This window comes from Pristiophorus japonicus, chromosome 15, assembly GCF_044704955.1.
Source record: "Pristiophorus japonicus isolate sPriJap1 chromosome 15, sPriJap1.hap1, whole genome shotgun sequence".
In the NCBI taxonomy this organism is placed as follows: domain Eukaryota; kingdom Metazoa; phylum Chordata; class Chondrichthyes; family Pristiophoridae; genus Pristiophorus; species Pristiophorus japonicus.
The window spans coordinates 59,433,050-59,443,534 of NC_091991.1; the positions used below are offsets into that span (position 1 = coordinate 59,433,050).

Sequence of the window (10,485 nt, forward strand, 5' to 3'; positions counted from 1 at the left end):
AGTTGAATTGGCACTCTTATTTCTCCAAACACACAGTCCTTAATTTGCATGCACCAATGCAGCACCGGTTCTGCAAGTTTAGCAGTGAAAAGCTGAACTCACTGATTTCAGCAGGTGATTTATTCAGCAGTGCTGCTAAAAGCACTCCCTCACACACAGAAATATCAAAAAAAATTAAATTACAAGCCTTTGCAGGGGTCCAAGAAACAAATCTTCACTTTTTCTGCAGTATTTTTAAAAATGGCCGAGTGCCAATGGTTGTGAGAGACTGCGCGTGCACGCACGCTCCAACGCGCACGCGCAGGGTTGCCGGCACCACGAAGGCTAATTTAAATTGTACCCGCCCCCTGCTACTTAGAAAATCGGCGCGAGTGTTAGGCTCCGCCCCCTGCTGCGAAGAGCGCGCCGCGCTAAGCAGACATAGAGCTCCAAGGAGCTCGAGAATATCGGACTTTTTTTTAGGCGCAGTTTTCGGCGCGAAAAACAGCCGCCCAGCTCGGAGGTGCGCCGTTTTCGCCGCGGCACGAAACTTGGGGCCATTGTCAGCACAAAGAAAATGACCCGCAACTAAATAATATGCATTCCATTAAAGTGAAGTTCATTTCTTGGTTCCTTTCACATTTCATTAACCCCCTCAAGCATTGCTCTTGTGGCTTGATACCATTTTGAATCCTCAGTGAGTTGCTTTGCAACACCCACCAGACTATACGTATCCTGGAGATACAAGTGGATCAGTTTTAAATTAATAGAATTAGGGGCATAAGCACCATTTTAGAAATGCCCCCATTGACATACTGAGCTTTTACTGAAGTATTTATTTCAACAAAATGTTGGAGGAGCATCTCTCACACCATTCCCAATGCTCCACCTCTCCATATCCAATTTTGAGTGACTGATCTGACCACATCTGCTGTGCCACCCAGCAACCTCGTTATCTTTTGCAGCGAGATAGATCAGTTCAAATTTCCTGTGCTCCTGGAACAAACCCATCAAGTACTGCAGCTACCCGAGTATGGGAAATTCAAAACTGATGATTCATTGGTTGTAAATGGGGCAAGCGGGCTGCCAACTTGCAAATTCTGGCATTAAGTCCAACCTAAGAGAACAAAAGCAGTTCACCTAGGCCTGAGATTGCAGTAGGAGGTATCCTGCAGGTTGAGGTGGTGAGAATGCAAAGCCAACCCAGGTCTCTGTCTTTTTTATTCATTCCTGGGATGTGGACGTCGCTGGCAAGTCCAGCATTTATTGCCCTTGAGAAGGTGATGATGAGCCGCCGCCTTGAACTGTTGCAGTCCATGTGGTGAAGGTACTCCGATAGTGCTGTTAGGGAGGAGATCCAGGATTTTGACCCAGCGCGCATGAAGGAACGCCGATATATTTCCAAGTCAGGATGGTGTGTGACTTGAAGGGGAGATTTTAGGTGATGGTATTCCCATGTGCATGCTGCCTTTGTCCTTCTAGATGGGTTTGGGAGGTGGTGTCGAAGAAACCTTGGCAAGTCTCTGCAGTGCATCTTGTAAAATTTTATTTTATAAAGGTCCTGTGATGCACCTTGGAATGTTTTATTACTCTAAAGGTGTTTTATAAATATAAATAGTTGTTGTTGAATCTGTCCTCTTCTACATCCTCTCCCCCTCCCCCTTTGCCCCACTGTTGGCGGCCATGCCTTGAGCCACCAGGCTGATGCTCTGGAATTCCCTCTCCTTAAGACCCTCCTTGAAAACCCATCTGATTGACTAAGCCTCCCTCCCTCCCATCTTTCCTCTTTGGCTCAGTATCTATTTTTTATTACACCTCTGAAGCATTTTGCGACCAGTTTCTATATTGAAAGCCATCTGGGTCTTGCTCCATGCGGGCATAGACTGCTTCATTATCTGAGGAGTTGCAGATGGAACTGATTACTCTGCAATCATCAGCGAATATACTCACTTCTGACCTTATGATTGAGGGAAGGTTATTGCTGAAGCAACTGAAGATGGTTGAGCCTAGGACACTGCCCTGAGAAACTCTTGGATGTCCTGGGGCTGTGATTATTGACCTCCAACCACCACAACCATCTTTATCTGTGCTAGGTTTGACTCCAGCCAGTGGAGAGCCTTTCCCCTGTTTTCCATTGGCTTAAATTTTAATAGGGCTCCTTGGTGCTACACTTGGTCAAATGCTGCCTTGATGTCAAGGGCAGTTACTCTCACCTCACCTCAGGAATTCAGCTGTTTTGTCCTTGTTGGAACCAAGGCTGTGATGAGGTCTGGAGCCAAGTGGTCCTGACGGAACCCAAACTGAGCATGGGTGAGCAGGTTACATAAGATATACAGCACAGAAACAGACCATTCGGCCCAACCAGTCCATGCTCCACTCAAGCCTTCTCCCATCTTTCCTCATCGATCTCTATCAGCATAACCCTCTATTCCCTTCTCCCTCACATGCTTGTCTTGTCTCCCCTTAAATGCATCTATACTATTTGCTCCAACCACTCCCAGTGGTAGTAAGTTCCACATTCTCACCACTCTTTGGGTAAAGAATTTTCTTCTGAATTCCCTATTGGATTTCTTGTTGACTATCTTATATTCATGGCCTCTAGTTATGCTCTGCCCCACAAGTGGAAATATTCTCTTTGTATCCACTCTATCAAAACCATTCATAATTGTAAAGACCTCTATTAGGTCACCCCTCAACCTTTTTTCAAGAGAAAAGAGATCCAGCCATCCTTTCCTGATATGCATACCCTCGCATTTCTGGTATCATCCTTGTAAATCTTCTCTGTACCCTCTCCAGTGCCTCTATATCCTTTTTATAATATGGTGACCAGAACTGTTTGTGGTACTATCAAGTATGGTCAAATCAAGGTTCGATACAGGTTTAGCATAACTTACTTACTTTTCAATTCTATCAACCTAGAAGTAACTCCTAGTGCTTGGTTTGCTTTTTTGCTTTGCTAACCTGTGTTGCAATTATTAATGATTTGTGTATTTGTACTCCAAGATCCGTTTGATCCTCTACCCCATCTTGACGCTCACCCTCCAAGTGACCTCCCTATTCTTCCTATCAAAATGTAATACCTCACATTTATCTGTGTTGAACTTCATTTGCCAATTATATGCCCATTCTGCAACTTTATTAATGTCCTCCTGTAATTTGTTGCAGCCCTCCTCAGTATTGACCACCCCCCCCCCCCCATTTTGGTGTCATCCGCAAATTTAGAAATTGTGTTTTTGATTCCAAAGTCTAAATCGTTAATGTAAATTAGGTTATTGGTGAGTAAGTACCACTTGATAGCACTGTTGACAACACCTTCCATCACTTTGCTGATGATTGAGAATAGACTGATGGGGCAGTAATTGGCCAGATTGGATTTGTCCTGTTTTTTGTGGACAGGACATAACTGGGCAGTTTTCCACATTGCCAGGTGGATGCCAGTGTTGTAGCTGTATTGGAACAGTTTGGCTAGATGCACAGCTCGTTCTGGAGCGCAAGTCTTTAGCACGGCAGTCGGGATATTGTCGGGGCCCATAGCTTTTGCTGTATCCAGTGCACTCGGTCGTTTCTTGATATCACATGGAGTGAATCAAATTGGCTGAAAACTGGCTTTTGAGATGGTGGGGACATCAGGAGGAGGCCAATATGGATCATCGACTTGGCACTTCTGGCTGAAGATGGTTGCAAAGGCTTCAGCCTTGTCTTTTGCACTCATCATTCAGGATGGGGATGTTCATGGAGCCTCCTCCTCCTGTCAGCTGTTTAATTGTCCACCATCATTCACAACTGAATATGGCAGGACTGCAGAACTTTGATTTGATCCGTTGTTTGTGGGATTGCCTAGCTCTGTCTATAGCATGCTGCTTCCGTTGGTTAGCATGCATGTAGTCCTGTGTTGCAACTTCACCAGGTCGGTATTTCATTTTTAGATATGCCTGATCCTGCTCCTGGCATGCTCCTCTGCACTCATTAAACCAGGTTTGGTCACCTGCCTTGCTGTTAATGGTATGGTGAGGGATAGGCTAGATGCAGGAAGAATGTTCCCGATGTTGGAGAAATCCAGAACCAGAGGACACAGTCTAAGGATAAAGGGTAAGCCATTTAGGACTGTGATGAGGAGAAACTTCTTCACTCAGAGTTGTTAACCTGTGGAATTCCCTACCGCAGAGAGTTGTTGATGCCAGTTCATTGGATTTATTCAAGAGGGAGTTAGATATGGCTCTTACGGCTAAAGGGATCAAGGGATATGGAGAGAAAGCAGGAAATGTGTACTGAGGTGAATGATCAGCCGTGATCTTATTGAATGGTGGTGCCGGCTCGAAGGGCCAAATGGCCTACTCCTGCATCTATTTTCTATGTTTCTATATGCCGGGTCGTGAGTTTACAGATTGTAGTGGAATACAAGTCTGCTGCTGCTGATGGCCCATAGCGCCTCATGTATGTCCAGTTTTAAGCTGCTCGATAGTGAGGTGGGTTGGAGGTACACTGTGGCATTAGGAGTAGAAGGGGTGGAGTGAAGCATGCTACAGTTATTAAAGAAGAGTGCTGGGAAGGTTTGAGTGCTGGGGCTTCAGGTAGCTCTGGGTTATGCCGAGAATGATGTGAGATAGGAGTTAAATGTCTTACCGTAACACTTCTAGTCAGGTCATTAAACTTTTTCCTGCAATGCATCCATGTCCTCGAGGCGATGCTCCTGGTGCCGACGTGCTGTAGCAGAGATACCCACTGCTGCCAAGCAGTTTGTTGGGATACTTTTCTGCCACCTGGTGGGTAGAGGCTGTTCCTTCATCTTCCAACCTCCAACAAGACACCCAATGCTGCATCCAAGAAGCATGGAGCCCCTGAAGCTTTTCCTTGGCCTTCTATGCTTAGACATTGTCTTCCAGTTGCCTGCAGTCATGTTCTTTTTAAGGAGTGCAGGCTGCTTTTAATTAGTGTCAGGGGCACCCACCCAAATGAGGTGAGCTGCTGATCAATACTGCTAGTAGCGCTGGCAATTTGCTGATTTAATGATAATGAGAATCCCTAACTAAGTTTGCCTCCTAATTGTGCCCATGTAATTAAGCCCACATGGCTATCTGAACAGTGCTGATTTTTGCCCCTTAGAATATAGTGAATATAAATTTTCAGAAGGTGTTCAGTAAGGTCTCTCACAAGTGGCTCGTTTAAAGAAAATTCAGTGATATGGTAAAAGAGGAAATGTAGCACTATGGATAGAAAATTGGTTGACAGGCAACAGAATTAAGGTTGAAGAATGTTTTGAGCTGTTGTACCTCAGGGGACAGTGATGGTCCCATTTTTGCTGCTGATTTTATATATATATATAATATATATAGACAATTTGAATGTGGAAATCAGGAGCACAATCTTGGCATTTGCTGATGACACAGAAAGTATAGAGGATTTTGCCAACAGTGAGTAAGACCAGTCCTAATGTCCTAGAAATCTGAACCTTTCCCTCCTGTACACTCTCCAGCCAAGCATTCACCTCCTTTATCTTACTATTTCTATACTGAATAGCACATGGCACTAGAAATACTCCTTAAATTATCATCCTTGTGGTCCTACTCTTTTAATCTCGTCTCCTAATTCCTGAAACTGAACACACGACTTGGGAAGATTACTGGCATCAAAAGAAAAAAGAAACCAGGAGAAAGAAGAAAAACTTTAAAAACAGAGAAGAATTAAATATGTTACTTTTCAGAAAGACAGTACAAAATAAACTGGCATATTATTAGAAACACCTAATTTGAGTAGTAGTGATTATTAATAGTTTTAATTTACAATTTTACTTTAGGGTATCTTTTAGCTCTTTGTTTTTTTTCCTGACTAGGTAATTTCTCCACAGCGCATTTCAGCTACAGTGGTGCCATCCCTATTGATGTCGCCCATGGTATTCGTCCAGTCTGCAGTGGGAAAGTCAATGATGGTAGAAGCCATACCTTTACCACAGACAGACACCGCTCCAGCTCCTAAACAGCTGCACAGTTGTCTACGTTCACCTGCACAGATGGCAGAGCTGACTAGTAAAATACCAAATGTGCTCACCAAGACTCAGTTACAGGAAACCCTTTTGTACCTTTTGCAGGTATAAGTTTTATGTTAATTTCGGACCTTCTGGAAGAAGAATTGCTCTTGTCACTGCATGTATTGACCTTGTAAATTCAGAAAGAATATGTTCACTATGTCACTACACACAGAGATGATAGTAATTCTTTCTCTTCTGTCGTTGGATAAAAGTTTAATATTAATGTACAAAGCAAATAGCCTTTTTAAATTCAAAAGCCATTTTACCATCTCCATTTAAGCCTACATTGGTCCTGTTAATGGGAATAGTTTTTTGAGATTACTCAGGTACCAATCTGAGTTCAAATATAAAATAGTTAATTTAGAAAACACAATTCAGCTGAGGTTGTTGCTTTGGCTCAACAGTTCTTCCATAATAATTGATCCAGTGTTTGATTCTCAGACATAAATAGTTTTGAAGTAAATTCAATAGCAAGAATTTTATTTTCTTAGTTAAAAATACTGTGAGCGCCTTGGGGATGAATACTGATTGTGTTTCATAACCAACATAATTATTGGAGTAGTTTTGACAAACCTAACAGTTCCAGTAAATACAACCATTTTTCCATGTTCATCTAATGCAAACCTTCTGTTAAAGATGAGGCAATAACTTAATTTATTGGGCATTCATGAGATGTGTTAACTGATTGATTGGGATCAGCACTTCTATTTATTTGGTAAGACAGTGTTTTCTGATTGTGTGGTGTCCTATTAAAATTATTTTAATAGCATTTTATTTTGTACCTTTCTTTTAAACGTTCAACTTTGAATGTTCTCTAACACTTACACTTTTGTTATTTTGAATTTCAGAATGATCCCAACTTTGTGAATGTCATTTATGAAGCCTATCTCACAGGCCAGGCAAGCACTGCAGCAGAGAAGAAAACCTGAAAATTTGGATTCAAGATGTAAAAGTAGATATATTTTAGTGAAGATAATCAGATGGTACACACTGCTAAAGGAATTATTTTGTTTTTATTTTCGAAGAGTTTTATTTTTGAAATTGCATTGGCTTTGCTTAGAGCTGCTTAAAGGACTACCTTTCACACTGGATAACTTTTTACTGCTGATCAGGCTTATTTTAAGCTCTGTTTTAAGATTAAGATAATTTAAAAGGGAATTGAGATTTCTGAAGAACCAATTTTATCTGACCACTTTTAATTCATGGGAAATTAATATTGTATTTTTTCATTGATTCAGCAAATAAAAATGCAACACCTGTCTGTCATTGTGAACTATTAACAACTTGCCACCTATGTACACATACATACGTTGGTAAAGTGAAATTCACTTTTACTTGCCTGATGAGAATGTAATTTTCTTTCCCCAGCCCCAGCCCCAGATTGCACAGAAGTAAATCCTGTATAGGTCTTCCTGTAGGCAACCTGTGCACTGTTCGAGTAAAGCCTAACTTGATTGATTCTGGGAGGAAACTATGCGCTAAATAGACACACCAAAATGCTGTTCTGTCATTGTAAATAGGTGGACCTGCACATGGTTTCCAATCTTGTGATATATAAAGCCTCAGGACTTGTACTATTGCACCAATTAATTTTCTCCACTTCTCAGGTTGTATTGGAATAAGCCTTTAGATTATCCATCAAAGTAGGTTGATTAGCTAGTACTTTATTGATTTCACAGGTATATACTGTTTCAAAACATGCAAGTGTGGATTTTCTTTTCAGGATTGTCCAATGACTCTGGGTACCAGCATTGATCCCCACCAGCCAATTCATCTTTAGAACAAATACCAACTAATGTAGTGTTGTCCCTGATAGAATATGGAAAAAAAGGCTGTTGGCTTGTCTACAAGCTCAGTGATGAGCAATGCTCTGTTCAGGTCATCTGGCAACAACAATTGACTAATCATATGCTTTCTAGGTGGCCATAAAGCAAGGAAAATTAACTGAGCATAAAATTGTAATTTAACACTAAGCACAGAGAATATGTTGTCGTCAAGTATGTCTACCTCCATAGTTGATGCCAAACTAAGCCAAAGTCTTTCATTCAGTCTATGATGGGCATGATTGGTGTAAAAAAAAATGTATGTTACCAAAGCTTGACATCATTGCCTGCCACATTTGTCTCATGCTTTCCAGACTTGCCTGTAAAGAGCAACTGTTCTGTGTCCCCTGTGACTGAGAACAAAATAGAGGTATGGAAGGGGCTGTCTTTCTAAATCAGGCATCGTTGATCTCACTTATTTGCCAACTCCCAATTGGTTATCATAGAATACTCTCCATCAGGCATATGCTGGCACCAATTAATGCTGAAAAACAAATATGATGTAAGCCAATCCTTCCTTTTGGCTTAGTAGTTTGGAGCCTACTTTGCAAGGGACTAACCCCCAAAAAATTCAGTTTGCACTGCGGAAGGTTTTTTTCGAGGTTATTCCAACAATTTGGCACCTCTTAGACTGCATATTAATATGCATTGTCTAAATACAACACAACTCCAAATGCATAACAAAAATAGATTAACTGATCATTCATTTTGTCACTTTTTGGGATCTTGCTATGCCCAGTTTAATTGCCATATTTGCCTAAATAAGAGCCACTAGAAAATAATTGTATACAGAAAAATATTATGAGAGATAATGGAGGGCAATGTCTATTCATGCCTCCCCGCCCCAGCAGACATGAACAGAGCAAGCCACAGAGAATGTGGCTGAAAATACGCAGGCCTTCTGGTGAACTCCTGTCATAATTCCGGCAGGAGTGTGGCAGAAGGCCTCAAATTAGGCGAGAGCCTGGATAAGTCAAGTCCTGGCTGTAAAATGTAGTTTCCGAAATGCCTTGTAAGGACAGAGCCTCTGCCTGTCCCAAACAAACATAGGTGGGGGGGTGGGGATTCACTCATCCTTAGTATGGTGTTGAATTGGTGGGGCATTGAGCCTAGTAATAGTGGGTATACTGATTTGCTGAGTGACAGAACTTGTGGCACACCTAAGGGTCCAGCCCCAACTTGTGGCTTGGACTCCCAAAGAGAAGACAGAATTTTCAGCCCCAACACTTACGCCAGATCATCGGTCAGCAAGTTTTTTAGTCCCTGTATATCTAAGCAAACATGACTCGGTACCCCCAGCGCCCAGTATACCCCCACCACCACCTTGAGTGATCGGTAGCTAAAAACAAACTGCAACTCTCCACAAATCAAAATGCGACTTTATGCGCACAATATTTGATGATGTAGCATTATTAGCCATGGAGTCAAATTGAAACTTCAATTTTTGTGAAATTGCATATTGCAGTGAATGTGGTTGAGAAACACCTTTTTCCCCCCTCCTAGTAACCCCTCGAGATATTGGGCAAGATTGTTTCACAGCATTAAAAAAATTCAAGTTTCAAGATTTGCTGAGCATTGTAAACCAATCCTAGAGAGACATATTTTACTACAAAGCTGACCTGAAAAATAACCAATTGTGTAGTTGCAGCAGACTGACACTCTTTCCTCTGTCTACATTTTCTTCTTTTGACAATCCTAGCTTGTTCAGAATGGTTATCTCCCTGCCTGACGTCAATACCGCATTTCTTCAGGTTGGATTTCAAACTGTCTTTATATCTCTTTCTGGCCACGAACATTTCTTTGGTTGGAGCTCAGTTCCAAATAAAGTAGTTGTTTTGAGAGTCTGGAGTCATCCATATGTGACCAGACCAGCAAGTTGGGCTTTGATAACCGTAGCTTCAATACTGGCACAACATTGCCTTGACGTTTTTCGTAAGATAGGACACGTAAAATTGGGACGCAATATTCTAACTGAGGCCTAACTAATGATAGCCTTTATACTCTACACCCCTATTTATAAAACCTGGGATACCATTGCTTTGTTTAACTGCTTTATGAGCTTGTCCTCAAATCATTCGTGTGGTTGAATGAGTAAACCTATTCCTTTAAAGTTTTATGATCAGTGATCAGTGCCTTATCCACTTTGAGTTCCACCAAATTTTTTCAGTACTACTTGTACTCTTTTTCGTTCCCAGTGCCATACTTGTTTTGGAAAACAAAAGCATTGTATTCATTTAGAATCTCTGCCATTCCTTTGTCCTTCATATGAATATTTATTTTTCATCTTTAATCAGCCTTATCTTTCTTTGTTCTTTTACTTGTTTATGTGTTTATAAATGATGGTAGCTACTCGTCTTTCTTCATAGCCTCTGTTGTTAGTTTCAGGTCCACCTTCAATATTCTCTTGACCAGTGGTGCTGGTCACTCCCGTAAAGTGCTCCCTGCGTCTTTTGTTTCAGAGTCTGCACTGTCCAATAGTTCATCATACAATAGCACAACCTGGAGCATAAAAATAATAATCCTTTGTGATCTGAATTGGATAGCTTTGATATGTGTCCTCACATGTCCTTATTCAATCTTTCAGTAGGAAGACTAAAAACACTTTAGTGAGATAGGCCAGATATAATTCATTAAACTGCTTTATTTTACACACATCAA

The 10,485-nt window shown here is 41.4% G+C and overlaps 1 protein-coding gene across 8 annotated transcripts in view; it reads left to right on the forward strand.

The window, feature by feature from the left end:
• dcp1b (decapping mRNA 1B) overlaps nt 1–7,490 on the forward strand; it is a 127,565-nt gene extending 120,075 nt beyond the window's left edge. For 5 of the 8 annotated variants that reach the window (XM_070900506.1, XM_070900509.1, XM_070900507.1 and 2 more), the window contains 2 exons: nt 5,810–6,064; nt 6,853–7,489. In XM_070900506.1, the coding sequence (XP_070756607.1) occupies nt 5,810–6,064; nt 6,853–6,933 (336 nt within the window). In that variant the 3' untranslated portion in view covers nt 6,934–7,489. Of the gene's footprint in view, nt 1–5,809; nt 6,065–6,852 lie in introns of all 8 variants that reach the window. The other 3 variants (XM_070900511.1, XM_070900505.1, XM_070900504.1) reach the window with 1 other exon arrangement.
• Nucleotides 7,491–10,485: the final 2,995 nt, after the last annotated feature.